This window comes from Typha angustifolia, chromosome 9 (assembly GCF_048772165.1).
Source record: "Typha angustifolia cultivar Huaian chromosome 9, ASM4877216v1, whole genome shotgun sequence".
NCBI lineage: Eukaryota > Viridiplantae > Streptophyta > Magnoliopsida > Poales > Typhaceae > Typha > Typha angustifolia.
The window spans coordinates 10,699,992-10,718,455 of NC_133247.1; the positions used below are offsets into that span (position 1 = coordinate 10,699,992).

Genomic DNA, 18,464 nt, shown 5'->3' on the forward strand with positions numbered 1-18,464 from the left:
GAGCTCGCCGAGGGTGGTGTTGACGGACCAAGAAGGGGCTCGATCTTGTGGCCGATAAAGGGGACGAGGGGTTCGTCGGAGGAGGAGAAGAGTGGGAGTGGGAGTGGGAGTGGGAGGCGGCTACAAGTGAAGTGAGGCTGTGGAACGAGCCAAAACCCAACAGTTTCCTCTATTTGTCACACTTAAATATCGAGGAAAAACTACTAGTTTCCCTATCATGGAGTTAGGAGGAAGGAGCAGGGCCACTCAATGGCCGCTTTATTCAACGACACTATCCTTGACGTCGGCTTGTACGAGTGGTTCTGATGAAAGAACGTATTTGCTGCGCATTTGCACAAAGCGTACAAACGGAAGACGGCAAGCCGGAACTGGGCTTCCTAAATATAAGATAGAAGGAGAGCTAGCTATTCTCTTTGTTCTACTCCTCCAGTTGTAAGGAAGAAGGAGGAATAGAGCTTCTACAATGGCGACGGGATTGGTAGTCGGTGGATGGTTCGCGTCGAGCATCGTTAGTAACCTCATCACTTCCCTCATATCCTATGTTAAAGAGGACCAGTCCAAGAGGCAGCTCGGCCTTAAGGCAGAGCTGAAAAGGCTAGAGAAGGCCCTTCCCAAGATCCAAGCAGTGATGGACGTGGTCGATAGCTGCCATATCAAGGAGGAGAACCCAGAGCTGGCGCGTTGGTTGTGGCAGTTTAGAGATGCGGTTGACGAGGCAGAGGACTTCATAGATGAGATGGACTACTACCAACTGGAAGAAGAAATCAAGGGGAAGAAGAGCAAGGTGAGTCATGCTGCCTCCCGCCTCAAAACTATTTTTGATCGTGCCGTGCGTAAGGATACCACTTTAGAAAGGTTGAAGAATATAGTTAAGGGATTAGATGAGGTTGCAGCTGATGTAGGGCATTTTGTTCATTTGGTGGGCAAATTAAAGCACAAGCAACCTTCGAACACGAGTAACCGTGATACTAGTTCCCTTTTACCTGTTGAACACAAAGTGGTTGGGCGAGATGATGAGAAAGACAACATAATAAACAAATTGCTAAGTTTCAGTTCTGCATCTGTTAGGAGGAATTTTTCCATTCTACCTATAGTTGGGGTTGGAGGGATTGGGAAGACTACCCTTGCACAATTTGTGTACAACGACGAGAGAATAGAGAAGCACTTTAGCCCGAGGATATGGGTGTGTGTCTCTAATAATTTTGATGTTCTCTCAGTTACAAAGAAGATTTATGAAAGTTTAAAGCTTCATCAAAATCATACCATCAATAATCTTGATTTGCTTCAACGGGAGATTTTAGAAAGTTTGAAGTCGAAAAAAATTCTGCTTGTGTTGGATGATGTCTGGAATGATGATGATAGAGAAAGTTGGGGTAAGTTACTAACACCTTTCAGTTCAGTAGAGGGTGGAAGCATGGTCTTATTAACAACACGAATGGGAAAAATTACAAAGATGATGACAGGTACCATGGAACCTATATTCTTGAGGGGTTTGAGTGAAAAAAATTACTGGGATTTCTTTAAGAACTGTGCATTTGGTGGTGAGGACCCCAAGAATTATAACAAACTGCAAGATATTGGAAAGAAAATTGTAAAAAAGTTAAAAGGGTCCCCCTTAGCTGCGAAGACTGTGGGAGGGATATTGAGGAACAATTTAGATGATGAGCACTGGGAAGATATCTTAAATAGTGAAATTTGGGAACTAGAACAAAGCCAGAATGACATAATGCCAGCTCTGAGACTAAGTTATCAGCATCTCTCTTCACACTTGAAGCCTTGCTTTAGGTTTTGTAGCATATTTCATCAAGATTATGAGTTTGATAAGGAGCAAATTATCTACATGTGGGTGGCTCTAGGTCTGGTTCGGAAGCCTATGAAAGGAAATAGACGACCAGAGGATATAGGACATGAGTACTTCGATGATCTGGTGAAAAAATCATTTTTTGATTGTAAAACGAGTTACGCAAGAGAGCACTATGTTATGCATGATTTACTCCATGAGCTTGCAGAATTTGTTTCCCAGGGTGAATGCTTTAGAATTGATGAGAGCTCTGGGCCCAAAAGTATACCTACAAGTATTCGTCACTTATCAATCAGTAATTCTGTTGCTCTTCCAATACCTGAGATCATCAAACTCAAAAACTTGCGCACACTTTTGATAAATTCAGATTCCAGTGAAGATGACATTCTTAAGGTGCTCAAAGGTCTGAAAAGCCTGTGCATATTGGTAGTGAGAAATTTTAATATCATTGATGACTGTATTAGTAGCCTAATACACCTCCGCTACTTAGCTAATCATGATATTTCTCATGTCCCTAAATCAGTGAATAAGCTTTACCACCTCCAGTTCTTGTATTATCATGGTAGTTTCTCCCCTGATTTCTCAAATTTAACAGCAGATTCAATCGACAACCTTATTAATCTTAGAATCCTAAGTACTCCGAATACTCGGAGGGGCAAAACATCAGGTATAGCGAGACTAACCTCACTTCAGATTTTGGAAAGGTTCATTGTTGCAGTGAATGGGAATAACTTTTTGGAGTTGAAAAACTTGCGAGAGCTCCGTGAACTAGGTATTGAGAACCTCAAAAACGTATCAAGGGTTGAAGATATCTTTGAAGCCAATTTGAAGGAAAAAGAGCACATCCAAAAACTGACTTTAAAGTGGACTGAGGGATATGATAAATGCAGTCGAAGCCCTGAGGTTGATGAACAGGTACTTGACACTGTTGAACCACATTCCAATCTCAAGAAATTGATAATAGAATATTATATGGGCCGCAGGAGTCCACATTGGATGTCTCTTCAATCTCTATCAAAGTTAGTATTTATTCAACTTGAGAATTGCAATGGATGGGAAGACCTATCACCTCTTGGACAGCTACCCTACCTTGAGTCTCTACAATTATATGGCATGCGTTCATTAAAGTCGGTTGGCAGTGCACCCGATAGGGGAACTGAGGTTTGCGTTTTCCCATCGCTGAAAGAGCTAAGAATTGAAAACATGCCGGCACTAGAAGAGTTTTATGGAGGAGCGACCCAATGGCTTCCATGTTTGAAAACTCTACAGGTTTTTAATTGCCCCAAGCTGAGAGTGTTTCCAAATCTGCCTTGTGGCTTAAGTGATTTGTTTATTCAAGGTGTGAATTGGGTTACTCTTCCACAATTGTGGCAGGACCAGGGAGAGGCATCATCGTCATCATCATCTCTTTCCTCACTGGAAATCTACTCTTGTGGAGACCTCGTGTCCTTAGCCGAGGGTTTGTTACTGCATCCTCAGCTTTTTACATCTCTCGTGGAGTTGTTCATAGAGAACTGTAGTGAGCTGACACATTTACCTATCGGAGGATTCAAGAAATTCACCTCTCTCAAGAAAATCATGGTATTCGATTGTCCGAAACTGCAGAACGACTCAACATCAGGAAGGTCCCTTCCTTCGTCGCTGAAATACCTTTATATATTTGATTGCTATGCACTGGATCTATTACTAACAAAGCTCCGCAAGACCTCGACTTTCTCCCTAGAGTGATTATCGTTGGCTGTACAAACATCAAATCCCTTCCCTTGGCAGAAGTGCTTGAAAGATGGAAAGCTCTTGAAAGATTGAAAGATGGAAGTGCTTGAAAGATGGAAAGCTCTAGAGCATCTCTGCCCGAAATCTGTATCTTGAATGCTGTATGGGAATCCGATCCTCAGCACTAGAAGAATGGGCGTTGAAGAACCGCACCTTGCTGCAAGCGCTATATATAAGAGATGTATCCTCTTGGCAGTTCCCGCTTGAAGAACTGCAAAGCCTCTGTTGTCTCCAAGTTCTAGAGGTATTCCACTGCAGAGAGCTCCAGTCACTACCAAAACTTCCATCATCGCTAAAAACACTGTGGTTGGATGACTGTCCTCCAGAGTTGGAGGAGAGGTGCCTACAAGATTCAGGTCCGGATTGGCCCAACATTCAGCACATCCCTAAGGTACAAATAGGCAAATACGATAAGGAGACATTAGCAGCTATTACTCTACAAGAACACAATCGCCGAACCCGGGTATGAGTTCTTTCACCATCCCCTTAATATTTAATTCCTCGGGATATCACAATGATTTTTCTATTCGTCCTTATATTTACATTTCTCCATTGTCTTTTCTTTTTCTATATCCAATGAAACTTTCATGTGCCTTCATAGCATTCCCTGTAGTCTAGTGCACCAGGATGCCCATTCTTCTTAAATTTTTAGTTAGTTAAATTCGTATAGGCAAGATCGTAGCACGTTCTCTCTCATTAACTATTTCCCTAGTTGGTCATTTTAGATTACTGAGAAACATGTTACACATTAGATGTTTCAGTAACATCAATACTACTTGGATTTTTCTGTTTGATCAATAACCAGTTTGCAATTCAGAAATGATGTAGCAAATTTTAATTTCAAGTTCAGTAACGCTAATGAGAACTTTATGAGATTCACATGTTTTTTCCAAAAAAATAGAAACTTATAGTTGATATCAATAATTCAGCTAATTACGATGATGCCTCTTCATCTTTATTTTTGTTGAAATAAAAGTGGACTTTTTATGATCCTATTTCAAAGAATTGTACAATTCCTACTGTGCTTATACGGTGGAGAAATAGTTTGGCTTGATGTCATGCTTTCATAGTTTCACTTAATACGGTTCAGAATAGTACGAAAACCATATTTGAATGACACTATAGGATAGATCCATATCAAATTATTTGCTTCTTTGTTTTAATTAGGTTTGAAAAACCGATATTGATTATTGCTCTATATAGATTCCAATCTTTTTGAAGGTTTTAGACAAGAAATGTGATTTCATGACAAAAACCCAAAAGACCATCAACTCATGATGTTGAAAAGAAAAGAAAGTGTTAGCAGAGATTGTGGTGGTCGGTTTGTATCTAGTGCACTTGGCTAGATAGAAATAGTAAAAATTTTCAATTTCCCAACAAGAAGGGACATGTTAGAGCTTCTACATCGTATTAATATTATGTTACTTTGCTGGGCAGGAATGAAGAATGCGGACGCTCTGGAGTAGAGGAAGCTGATAATTCTAGGAAAGGAGAAATAGAAGAAACGATTCTGTTGATCTTTGAAAATTTTCCTTTCTTTCATCCTGGTTGATTATGTCTAGTTTTTGCTGTCTTAATTTTGATGGTGATACTGTTTTGCTTGCTTTATTTTATTCAGTTTTGTGGTGAAATGATGTGATATTGTTGTTTTGGATGTTGAAACTTTATTTGGTGTGGGTTATAATGTTTAAACAGTGGATTAGGAGGTGTGGGATTATAATGTTTATGTTTTTTCTTTAAATAAAATAAACTCCTGATGTTGAACAGGAGAGATGGAAATTGTACACAAACTTGTTTTTGATAATAATATTTTCATTGAATTTCATGCCGATGCTTTCTTTATTAAGGACAAGGCCACGAAGAAAACGCTTCTACTCGGTAGAAGTAAAGGGGGTCTCTACCCAGTACTGTTTAGTCGCTCAATATCCACCACTCCTCATCATGCTTTGTCCGGTGTTAAGGTGTCATCCTCTCAGTGGCATCAATGTCTTGGGCATCCTACTTCAACCATTGCTAGGTCTATCTTGAAATCCAATAATTTAGATTGTTCCTTTGAACAAGAGTCCTCAGTTTGTAATGCATGCCAACGTGCAAAGAGTCATCAACTTCCTTATAATAATTCTGTTCGTGTCACCACCTCTCCTCTTGAGTTTATTCACTCCGATGTGTGTGGACTTGCTCAAGCTTCTATTGGAGGTTTCAAGTACTATGTAAGTTTCTTGGATGATTATAGTCGCTACACTTGGATTTATCTCTTTAAGCATAAATTGAATGTTGAGCAAATCTTTTATATTTTTCAAAATCATGTTGAGCGCCTCTTGAATTCCAAAATTTGTTCATTCTGATTGTGGAGGGGAGTACCACCGTCTCCATAAATATTTCCAACGTTGTGGTACTTTTCACCGTGTGTCATGCCACCATACCTCACAGCAAAACGGTGTAGCCGAAAGGAAGCACAGACACATTGTTGAAATTGGCCTTGCTTTATTAGCGCATGCCTCTATTTCTCTTAGATTCTAGGATGAAGCCTTCGTTACTGCGTGCTACTTAATTAATCGTTTGCTAAGCTATACTATTAATAATTCTACCCCTATTACACGCTTTCTCAACATTACGCTAGATTATACCTTTCTTTGCACTTTCGGTTGTGCATGTTGGCCTAGTCTTCATAAATATAATTCTCATAAGTTGTAATTTTGTTCCAAACTGTGTGTCTTCTTGGGGTATAGTTCCATGCATAACGGATATAAGTGTCTTGACAAAAGCACTGGCCGGGTGTATATCTCGCAAGATGTTGTCTTTGATGAATCCCTTTTCCCTTTTCCACGCCTCGGTCGGCCAACACTTCTTCTGACGCTATTTGTTTCCCTCAGTCTGATGCAGCTGCAGTTGCACCGCGTCCCATGCCTCCGATAGACGATCAGCGTGTCTGCATGATCGACGTCTCGGGTGCATGCAGTCTTAGGCTTGCTACCTCGACTCCTGGCCTAGGAAATCCTCCACTGCAGCAACCACTTAATGCGGCGACCTCAGCACTCGCGCCTTGGTCGGATTTGGCCCAATTTCCTGATGCACATTCACTGGGTCACGTAGCAGGCGATGCCAATATCAAGCTTGCACTAGATGCTGCTCTTGCTAATGCTCCACCTGTGCATCAAACGATTACTCGCCTCCGCGTCAACAAGACCTTCCCCAAGAAATTCACAGATGGCACTGTTCAGTACACTCCAAATCGTCGTGCTTTCTTTGCTGAGCCTATATCTCATCGTCTTGCTCTTTTAGATCCGGCTTGGTGCTTCGCGATGGAGGATGAGTTTGTTGCTCTTTAGAAGAATTGTACCTGGACACTTGTGCCACGTCCACTAGGCATCAACGTTGTTGGCAATAAGTGGGTATTCAAGCTTAAATAGCGTTCGGATGGTTCCATTGATAAACATAAGTTGTGTTTGGTTGCTCGGGGGTTCACACAGTAGTATAGTGTCGATTATTAAGATACTTTTAGCCCTGTTGTTAAGCCAGCCACTATTCGTTTGATCCTTACTTTGGCTATCTCCAAGGGATGGCATCTTCGCCAAATTGATGTGAGTAATGCCTTCGTTCACAATTTTCTTGATGAGGATGTTTATATGCAGTAGCCACCGGGTTTTAAAGATTCTCAGCATCTCCTATGTGTGCAAACTACCAAAAGCACTTTATGGTCTAAAACAGTCGTCTCGTGCTTGGTTTTCTCGCCTTAGCGACTATTTGCATCAACTTGGGTTTCAGTCCTCCAAGGCAGATACTTCACTCTTTCTGTTTCTCCATGGGGACATCACCATCTATATGCTTGTGTACGTGGACGATATTGTTATTGTTGGTTCTTTGCAGAAGGTTGTTGATCGTTTGTTGTGCACCCTGTCTTCCTCTTTTTTGATCAAAGATCTTAGTTGGTTGCACTATTTTCTGGGGATTGAAGTCATCTACAATTCAAGGGGAATCACTTTGATGCAGCACGAGTATGCCTCCAACCTTCTTCACCGAGCTCACATGGAGAATTATAAGAGCGTCTCAACCCCCATGTCTGTTACTAACAAACTTGTACGCGACTGTGGTACGGCTCTTGGTAATGATGATATTTTCTATTATCGAAGCATAATTAGGGGATTGCAATATCTTATGTTAATAAGGCCAAACTTTTCTTTTGCTGTAAATAATGTTTGGCAATATCTTTCCAAACCCACTGATATGCATTGGGAGGCAGTCACGTATCTTAAGATACATCAAGGGCACAGCAACTCTAGGACTCAGCATTCGACATTCTAGCTCCACCCTCCTGAGTGTGTTCACAGACGCAGATTGGGCTAGTTGTGTAGATGACCGCAAGTCTATGAGAGGCTTTGCAGTATTCTTAGATCCTAACCTGATCTCATGGAGTTCTCGCAAACAACCCACAGTGTGCCGGTCTAGCACTGAAGCTGAATACAAGGCCTTGGCGAATGGCACAGTTGAAGCAACATGGGTGCAATCTTTGCTAAAAGAATTGGGCATATGCCAGCCACGACCTCCAGTCTTTTGGTGCGATAATCTTCAAGCTACCTATCTAACAACCAATCCAGTTTTTCATGCACGGACAAAGCCTATAGAGGTGGATTTTCACTTCATCGGGGAGAAGGTTGCATTGGGTGCATTTGATGTCCACTTTGTATAGTCTAATGACCAGGTAGAATATGGTTTCACCAAACTGGCTACACGCTACATGCTTGATCGCCTACGACGCAATCTCAACCTTGTTACAGTTAAGATTGAGGGGAAATGTAAACATAGTAGATAGCGATATATTACGCATGCGAATTATGGCGTAGCATAATTGAAGGGATTAATTCTACTTATAGATAAAAGGATCTGATTGTATAGAATCATGAAGATATATTCTGTTGTACACCCTACCATATATCATGAAGATATATTATGTCTATATAAAGAGAATGACACCCGTCATCTGACTATTTCCCTACATCTCACCTATGTACCTGCTGGTACTTCCATCATTGTTGAAAATTCTGTGCATATTCTCTGTGCCCTGATGTCTGAGGAGGTAATTAATAAAAGATTAGTTGCTTTCTTGCATCCCTTGTATTCTTATATTATTGGCAAAGTGCAAATAAATGTAATGTGTCACAAGGAAATGACTATCCAATATGAATGTGAAAGTTATCATTGCATGTGTGTGAAGTGAATTAAATTAGTTGCTTTATCTTTTTTTCCAAAAAAAAAAAGGTACAGATGAATAAAAAAATGAAATAATACTTGTCAATTGTGTGTGAAGTGAATTAAATTAGGTTTGACTATAATATAAAGTTTCATTCTATTTAATTCAGTCTTAAAATCTATCTCATGTTTGAGTGTCTTACTAGGTTGAAGTATCAAGACGGATAGGTGTGAATATATCGTCCACTACTTAATATGCATTTGCTTACACATGTGGATCTATTCGTTTTGGATTTCATAATTATGAGGGACTTTTCACATTGAGTATTTTTACGTCTATAAAATTATTTTGAGAAAAGAAAAGCACATATGAATTCAACTCTCTGGACTAAAATGAATGAAATTGTTCTGAAATTGTTCTGATGTGGCCTAGAGATTTTTGAGGATTCATATGGTTTGATGCGTATATTTTGAAGATTTGTAGTTAAAATTTATGACTGAGGATTTTCTGTTTATCTCCTACTTGGTTTATGATTTCTGATAAAAAGGGAGAGAATGTTTTGGATTTGGACTATTCTGCTGTAACACCCCAAAACAAAAAAACAAAAAAAAATTACCCGACGCATGCGTCACGGAAGCCTGCGCACCCCGTCCTCCCTTCTCCTTCTTCTTCCCTTTCCCTTGCCGTGCACGCCACCTTCCCCATCTCCCTCATCTCTTCCCCCTCATCGCAGCCATCCCGTAGCCCCCTTCATTCTCTTCTCCACCTCACTACCCCTTTTCCTATTCTCTCTCTCGGGTTGCTGACGCCGGTGCCAACGGAGCCCGGACCGAGAGCCTTCAAGCTTGCCCCCCCCCCCCCCCCCCCCCTCCGGTAAGCCCTTCTCCCCTCCTTCCTTAACTTTTTCTTCCCTCCTCAGCCTCATGCTGTGCCGCCGGCATCGTCGGCCTCGTGCCGCACCGCCAGCGTCGCAGCCCCTCGGGCTTTCCGCCCTCCCTTCGTCTCCTCCCTCGGAAGAGGAATACCAAGGGAGGGTGGGGGGGTTGTTTAACCCCCCGTACCCCCTTTTTGTGGGCTGCGGTCATACCGCAGCCCACTGAGCCCTTGGTGGGCTGTGGTCCAGACCGTAGCCCACCCAACTTAGCCCACTAGGCTTGGGTTGGGTAGGCTATAGACCGCAGCCCACCAACCAAGCCTTTGGTGGGCTGTAGACCGCTGCCCACCAACCAAGCCTTTGGTGGGCTGTGGTTGGACCCCAGCCCACTTCGGCCAAACTTGTGGGCTACAGCCCACCTTGGCCCCTTGCCTATTGGGTTAGGTTTGAGCCTAACCCAATACCTCTAGCTTAGCTCTTTTGGGACCATTTGGACCCTATAACCCCATTTATCTTTTACACCTGATTTAATTAGCCTGATCCCTCGTAATGATAATTTAGTATCATGTGAATTTTAGGATAACATAAGACTCGCCCTAGGAGACTCTTGACTCATGTAATTGCCAACCATAAATACGCTAATAAGATAATTAATTCTATTAGTTCGCTAATCTTACGTATGGCATTACTTGCGTGAATTAATAGGATTAACACCGCGTGAGAAGGATTTTGGGATTCCGGAGGAGTCGGCTAGCTGACGAGATTTACTATTCGGTGGAGACCCCAGGCGAGTAGAGTTATACAAATCTAGAATAATATAATTACAGTCATTATAACTGTCATGACACTGTAGGAAATGTCGGTATTAATGCATGCAGTTGGTACACCCTGTTATATCTTTTGCATATGTAGTTATTGATAACCTGCTCATTATAATATTATGAGAATGTTAATGTAGCATCAACATTAGTGTGATAATGCTTTACATGTGTCCTAAATGGTATACCATTGCATAGATGTATGATTGTTGTGAATATAGAATGTAATGATAATGATGACTATAACATGCTTTATACACTCATAAACACTACACCACTTCCATCTATCATTAGTAGTCGAATTCTGACTAGGTATTACCCTTACTCACTCAGCCCAGGGTTAAGGGTAGAGTATATCTTATATGACTATACTATTAGTGGCCTACACCTGAGGTCGGGAAGCCTGTGTGGCATTCAAGTAGTTATACTGCATAGTTAGGACTAGATTATGATGATAGAAGAACATGATTGTGAGGCGAGGATAAAACTCTAGCGATACTCGACGACGCAGGGTTAGGGCATCTGTTGATGAGCTGAGGGCTCCCGATTCTCCCGCCGAGGGCGGTGATGATTTAGAGAGAGTGAGATATGGGCTTACGACCGGGGTCCTGAGTCTGATGGCCACAGACAACCAGTCACATGTAGTGTCGCCATACACGTGTAGGTGACATTACCGCTAGATATGTATATATCCCCCCTCGATGTATGAGATGATGGATGATTGTTTCTTAAGAGTATTTACCCTGTGTGGTGAATAGCTCGGTGAGCGATGATAAGTATGATTAATGCTTTAGTAGACACGAGATGACTAAACTGCTATTTTATTGCTATGCATAACATGTAAAACCTATGATTGAGATGTGTACGAATATGAGATTGTATCAAGCTTTATATCTATGTGAACTTATCATGATACGTTTAGGAACTAGCATGTTCCAAGATAGTGATTGGTAATCTTTATCAATTGCATTGACTTAGTAAATTGTGGTAAGTCATTTCAATAAGCATATCGTTATCATTAGCGAATATAGGCATACATTGGATATACACATGTGATGTCATTATTTTAGATTGTATGGATTCTACTCGCTGGGCTGTAAGCTCACTTCTCGTGGCGGTATTATTTCATAGCTAGGGGACGCAGGTGCGGGTAGCGAGGAGTAGCTACTTTTCCTTTTCAGTACGTATGTTAGTTGTATTAAGCCTCTGCGAGGGTGTGATGATGACGTTGTATTTTTGGACTTTAGCAAAGTATTTTGGATATATATTTGGAAGACTTGTTTTGACTTGTGGAACTTGTATCCGGACTTTTTTAGTTGAGTTTATTTATGGTGAAATTGTGCTGTTGTATGGCTTGTGAAATCCTTGTACTGACAGGTCATGTGATACACCACGTGGGAGGATTTACCCACGCGGTTTACACGTGTATTTGGAGGTTTGGCATTCCTTACCTTTAGAAAATTGAACTAGCGGAAGAAGTAAGTTTTTAGATCACCATCAAGCGATGAGGAAAAAGGGGTTTATTTTTAGCAAATGAAATGCTCAATTCATTACCACCAATAATAAAAGTAGTTTATTTTATTGGTAAAAGATAGGGTACCAATTGTAATTTCACTATTAATATGTAAGACATACTATCTATCACTAAATCCAAAACCCCAATGCCACAAACCGTTGACATCCGCAATTTAGTTTTGTAACTTTGCTGATGAAATAAACCCATGGGTACTTTAAGGTTAATGATAACATGATATATTGGATCCTTTGTTGGAAGAAGCAATGGAAGATATTTAATTTAGCGTTCCATTGCTCTGAATTGACCTGACATGAGAGTAGTTGGAGAACAGCTATGGGAAATAAGAGAAGAGTATCGAAGGAGTCTCAAGAGAAAATGAAGTAATCCTTCCCACATGAGTTTGAGAATGCATTGGCAAGTGAATTCATTTGATTGCATCTTTCTTTTTCAGTAGGATGTCATTTTGAACTCAAACTGCCCATAGTCCTTTTATTATCTGTGCATGGCTCTTTCATTTTCATATCATCCAATTTTATTTTTATTTACTTCTTTATTTTTTTCCTTCTTCTTCTTCTTCTGGATTTGACACAAAACAATTACACAACATCAAAAATTGGATACCCGGAGAGGAGTTTGTATCTCAAGATACTGCTTGTTAATGCCATTGAGAAACTATTGTTGCTATCTAGAGTAGTTTTGGGACTTTTGTCTGTGTTTTATGTTTAAATGCAACATTTAAATGTTCCAAACTTTCTTCTTATCATTACAATAGAACAGTAAGTTTGAATCATCACTGGTTGACAGAGTTTGATTCCTCATAGGACACTCAAGGTTGTCCTTGAAATGCAAGATGTATACTGAATCCTGCCAGAGGAATGTTGCACAATCTATTACAGTTTATCACACCCAGTTTCCTAGAATCGATGCATCTACTTCTCACAGTACTTAACAGAACAAACTCAACAACTTCTTCAGAAGGTATGTTTTTATTTTCGGCCCATACATGAGAAAAGTTTGATGCAGACTGTTTTTCAGCTTTTCAGTACATCCTGATACAGCCTCCAACATTTAAAAGCTTTTCAATTCAATACATCCTGATACAGCCCCCAAACATTTATAATCTTTCAGAATGTGGCAACGAAGATATCGCAGTTCTGGGAATGATGATGCTTTTTCAGTCTCCTTCGACGAGCATTGCTTGCCCTGTCAGCGTGGCAAATCATTTTGATCAGTTGACAAGAGTAAAAATATTTTGAGAAAGATAAATAGACATTGCATGATTTCTTTTTCCCAATGCCAGAATCTCAGTAAATTTGATATCAATTTTGTGATGGAGGGTTATTTACTTATTCTGTTATTATGCGAGAGATATAATGTTAGTACTAATCAGACAGAAGATTAAGAGAAAGCAACTTGTTTTCAGTAAATTTCAGGTTTCAGTGAAACTTTATTTTCATAAACCCGGCAACCAAAAAGTTAAAATATTTTTCTACCGGAGTCCGTTAAACTCACCAGTATTGGTTGTGAAATACAACAAGATCAGTTGGCACAGGCTTCCCATCATCATTTCTATTCCATCTGTAGAAAGCATGAGTTCTGTTTTTCAATTCTAATGTAGAATGTCCATAACTGGCCTCTCTAAATGCAGAGTAGTCTGGTTGCGGGTCAGAGAACCTATCAATTAGGAAGAAAAGAATGTGATGATCATTCAGGTATAGAATTAACTGAGAAACATTGAAAGGTTTTCTTCTGCAAACTTCCTTTACCGCAAAGCAAGACCTTCCTGATTGCCTCCATCACCAACGGTTACATAAATAGGAGCAGATTTATTAGGTACAGGATTACCAGATGTTATATTGTAGTTGACGTTAGAGATTCGATACTGTAGAAGAATAGAAATCTCAATTAGATGAAAAATGTTAAACAATTATTTAAAGGAGATACTATTTAATCTCCCAAACTAAAGAATATGTAGTATAATTGAGAAAGAGCATAAGATGCATCTTTTTAGTGGAAAGTAAAATCAGCATATCTACTTAAAGATATAGCTGAGGAAATCACCGATCTCTCATAGGCATGGACATGGCCTGCAAAGATGATGTCAACTTTGTACTGTACAAACCAACTCTCAAAAGCAGCTCTCATGCTTTCACCCTCCATATAGTGTGCTTCATTGCTGTTGTAAAGCGGCGCATGCATGAGCGAGATTAGCCATGGTGTCTTCTCCCTGTCCACTGGTTGCAGTTCCCTCAGAAGCCAATGCCATTGAGGAGTGTATTTAACTAATTCCAAGTTACCTGCACATTCAGTGCATGGATGAAGAAAGTTCGGAGAAAAACAACTTGAAAGAAATCATATGATGACAGCATGATGTAAGAGAATGCACGAATAAAATCATGTAGTAGTAATCTTTTAGCGTCTCCAGGTGCATCAAGCTCCCACTAATGCAGGGTCTGGCAAAGGAAGAATATATGCAATCTTGCCTCTATTACTAGAGAGACTGGTTACACGGCTTGAGCTTGAGATATTACCACTTGACAGACTGAAACAGGAAAGGAACTAAATATGATCTCAACTAGCATACAACTCCGTCAAAGATCAGCACAATTACAAGGCAAGAAGATTCTCAAGTTTATCCTCACAGTGCACTGACTTCCACAAGCTAACTCCTGTTTGGGCTTGAATTTATCTAAAACAAAAGATTTTTGTAGCTTCATTCTCTTCCAATTAAGCTTGAAAAGACCAGATTATCGAACTCAGGGGTTCAAGAAATACAAGAGAGCTAATAGCTGTTACTGGTACTACTAAACTAGACAAGCCCCCGCGACCTTGTTGATTTATTGCAGCCTGGTTGACTCCTGAAACTTTTGTCTACAGATAATAAATACATTTAAGCATAACCAAGTAAGACATTGTTAGTAACCACATTATATAAATGCTCAATAGAAAAAGATTAGAATAATAAGGTGAACATTACCGAAAGGAGAAGATAACTTGAGAGCACAATGATATCACGGCATTAGGCGTTGTGTATCTACAAATATGGTTTGAAAGTAGAAACTTCTCCCTAACTTCACACTTGTTTTATTTGCCAACAGGATAAAATAGGCCACGCTTCCATGTGGAATATCGTAGTTGCTCCTCGTTCTTGATGACCATGGGAAAATATCTTTTTAAATTTCATCGTGATCTTACTAAAAGCCTAGGACATTGCCTCAAATTAGTTGTGATGGATCGATTTTTAAAGTATGCAATCTTTACACTAGATTTGCTATAGTACATCACTAAGGAAATAGCTAGTTTGTTTCTAAGTCATGTGGTCAACTATTGGGGAGTTCTACAAAACATCGTGAGCAATAGGGATCCCCAATTCTTAGATCGATTTAGGATAGAGTTGTTCAAGCTCTTAAGGTCAAAACCTTACTTTTTCACAAGCCGTCATCCCCAAACTTATGGCCAAACTGAAAGAGTGGATACTCTTCTTGAGCAATATTTGTGGCATTTTATAAGTGCTAATTAGGGAGATTTGGTCAAATTACTTGACATTGTCCAATTCTCATACAACATGTTGTAAAGCTATGCATAAAAGAAAAAAAAAACTTTTTCAAAATTATCACAAGACAATAATCTTTCATACCACATACTTTGGTGGTTGACCACATATGCAGTAGTACTTCAACATGTCTTGCCAAGGAGTGGCATTAAAATATAAAGATTATAAAAGTCTATCTTGAGAAGGCATCACAAAAGATGAAAAAGTGAGGAGACAAGAATCAAAAGCCTCGAGACTTCAAAGAAAGGCAACTTAGTGATAGTGAAACTCCAACATTTTAGTGATGCCATTGCTCAAATTTTTTTTGCAAGGTGCATAAAGGATGTAACACCCAATAAAAAAAATTAATCCACCTGTGCTAGCCACAATCCATACCAAATTATCCTTCATTTTCTTTTTTTTTTCTTCTCTTCCCTCCACTTGTAATCACCCACATTTTTCCCTTTCTTCTTGTTGTGCCACACCCATCGCTAGAGCATTGCAAGTGTGAGCAGACCCTTTTTCTTCAACCATCAATGAATCCTCTTTCTCCTCCTCAAGATAATTTCACTTGGTTACATGTAGTCTTCCAACTTTTTTTTTTTGGGTGATTTGGCTTTTTCAAAGAGATTGTTTTGTGACCTCATGTTCACTCCACACCTGCTCAAAAAACCTTCTCTCAATGTCCTTATGTCACAGGTGTCGTATCGCCAGTTTCTTAGGATATTTTCATTGGTTGCTGTGTTATTTTCCTCTAGATGAAGCTATAGTTGCCTTTTCTTTAGAGCCCTCATGGCTTGCTTGGTTATAATAGAAATCTCCATAGTCGTTGACCATGGAGTGGATATTCCCTTGCCGTCGACTACACCAATCGACCCTCCCGGCCTTGTGCATCCTTTCTTGACTAGTTGTTGGTAGCATAGCTAGCCTCATATGTTGTTGTTGGTGATTGTTAGTAACCACCTCCTTATCCTCTCTTGGTTTGCCTCTCGCTAAGAGAGAAGGGGTTAAGTTAAGCTTAGGTTGAGTCTTAACCTAACCCAATTGCCTATGAGTGGGTTACGAGAAGCACAACTTGAGTTATGCCTAGGTTGGGCCTTGGGCCCAACTCACTATTATCCATCATCATTTCTGTTGCACACCTTCTATTGTGGTTGTGGATTCACACCCTTTTTGTTCTACAACCACCTCTATTCTATCTTCTTCTTTTTTTCTTGTTTGTTAGGTATGTTTAGGTTGATGGTTTGGGATTCTTCTTCGATTAGAAGAAATTCACAAAGTTGTGCACCTATGACAATTGGATCGTGACGGAGACGCAGGCTAATCTTAGGCCTTTATGCATCTGTGCATTTTGCTTGGCTGTTTTTCTTATTGTATTTTGTGTAAGCTCTAGTTCTTGACATCTTGATTTTTTTTTTTGTTAGCATATTTACTGTTGTAACTAAGTGGAGATCTTGTATATCAAGAGTCATTATTCTATCTCTCTTAATTTCTGTATCAAAAGTTTCTATTGAATGATTAAAACCTGCATCTATGGGCTTTCCTAAAATAAAAAAATGAGATAGGGTATAGACAAATATTGATTATGTGGGGACGACATTATAGGGAATAGAAAAGAAGACCAAGATAAGATATAGAAAAAATGACAAATGGTTCTTTAATAGGGAGGCAAATAAAATAAAGGGTAAATGTCACAAACCAGATCTGGACTGATTCAGATGTAAAAAGATTATGAAAATTTAAATGGTAGTAGCCTCATGAGCTGGGGTTCTAATTCTCTAGTTTCACCTAAATTAGAGATCGGGATGAAAAGTTAAAAATAAAATAGTAGAGATAGGTCAGAAAATGGCAGAACGATAAATATCTGATGTTGTGGCAGTCGTTGGAGGGTAGTGGACGACAAGGATCATGGTGGATGGCCGTAGGGTAGGGTGGCTTCTAGTAGAAGAAGGTGGTTAGGGTTTGGAAGATCGAGATACTTCTACGACTATGATCTACTCTTAAAAAGATAAAGCGATCTAACTGCTATGATAAAAGATAAGGACGAAAATAATAACTTGGCTAAACTTAAATTTCTTTAATGATAATTATCAACACATATCCACCTGTATTATAGGAGTAAAATCTCTAGCAGATCGGATCCACATCCGAATTATCCGATTTATTTGAAATTCAAAAAATAAGATAAAGTTAAGTAACTAACTTAACTTTGACTCGACTTAACCCATGTGGTCTAATCATAACAATCCATCACACTTCCGACACCTTGTCCTCAAGGTGACTAGTCTCTCACATCCTTGTACTCATACAACTTGTCATGCCAACTAGTGAATTCAGGTTCTTCCTCGAGTTTGCCCAAGAACATGACGTGGGCTGGCTGGCGTTTGTATTTATGACTGGGGGTAAATCGATCATCATAGTAAAAACACAAGCCTTTCTTCGATGCTCTTCCAAGTTGTTGGGTACAAAGCGGCGTGTGATCATCTATCGGTTAGATTGAGCCATTGGTGTAGGTTGAGTCAAGGTAGATGCCTTCTCTAGTGGCCCATGGGCTTGGGCCGTCTTTCTTCTCTCCTCCTTGCAGATCTGATTCAGCTGATCCAACTTAGACTCCATCAGAACAGCTAAAGAGAAGGCCTCGTCAGAAGTAGTGGGCCTCAAAGCCTTGACCTCAGCTTGAATGTCAGGTCTGAGCCCACTAATGAAGGTACTCTTCAAGGCCGAGTCAGACCAATTAGTGACTCGGTTGCATATTCACTCGAACTCCTCCTGATAAGCTCAAACTATTGTTGACTAAGTCAGCTTAGTCAACATGGCCTAAATGTCTTCGTACTGGGTCGGACCGAACCGAGCACAAATCGCATCCTCAAAGTCCTGCCAATACTCAAATAGTCGAGTCCACTCAGCCAACTGGTACCACCTAATCGCCACGTCCTCCAAGTGGAACGAGGCTAGCTGGACC

At 40.1% G+C, this 18,464-nt stretch overlaps 2 protein-coding genes across 3 annotated transcripts; one reads left to right on the forward strand and one right to left on the reverse strand.

Moving 5' to 3' along the window:
• The first annotated feature begins 313 nt into the window (after positions 1-313).
• On the forward strand, positions 314-5,377 carry LOC140767353 (putative disease resistance RPP13-like protein 1). Of its 2 annotated transcripts, XM_073107222.1 has the most exons (3): positions 314-3,070; positions 3,176-4,037; positions 5,012-5,377. In XM_073107222.1, the coding sequence occupies exons 1-2, from the start codon at positions 464-466 to the stop codon at positions 3,527-3,529; spliced, it is 2,961 nt and encodes a 986-aa protein (XP_072963323.1). In that variant the 5' UTR covers positions 314-463; the 3' UTR covers positions 3,530-4,037; positions 5,012-5,377. The 2 variants fall into 2 exon arrangements, with proteins under 2 accessions (XP_072963323.1, XP_072963322.1); XM_073107221.1 differs by having other exon boundaries at positions 314-4,037.
• Positions 5,378-12,710: 7,333 nt separating this feature from the next.
• On the reverse strand, positions 12,711-14,184 carry LOC140767313 (phosphoenolpyruvate phosphatase-like). The gene is made up of 4 exons (XM_073107173.1): positions 14,032-14,184; positions 13,737-13,852; positions 13,483-13,644; positions 12,711-13,173 (listed from the first exon to the last, which is right to left on the reverse strand). The coding sequence occupies exons 1-4, from the start codon at positions 14,167-14,169 to the stop codon at positions 13,095-13,097; spliced, it is 495 nt and encodes a 164-aa protein (XP_072963274.1). The 5' UTR covers positions 14,170-14,184; the 3' UTR covers positions 12,711-13,094.
• Positions 14,185-18,464: the final 4,280 nt, after the last annotated feature.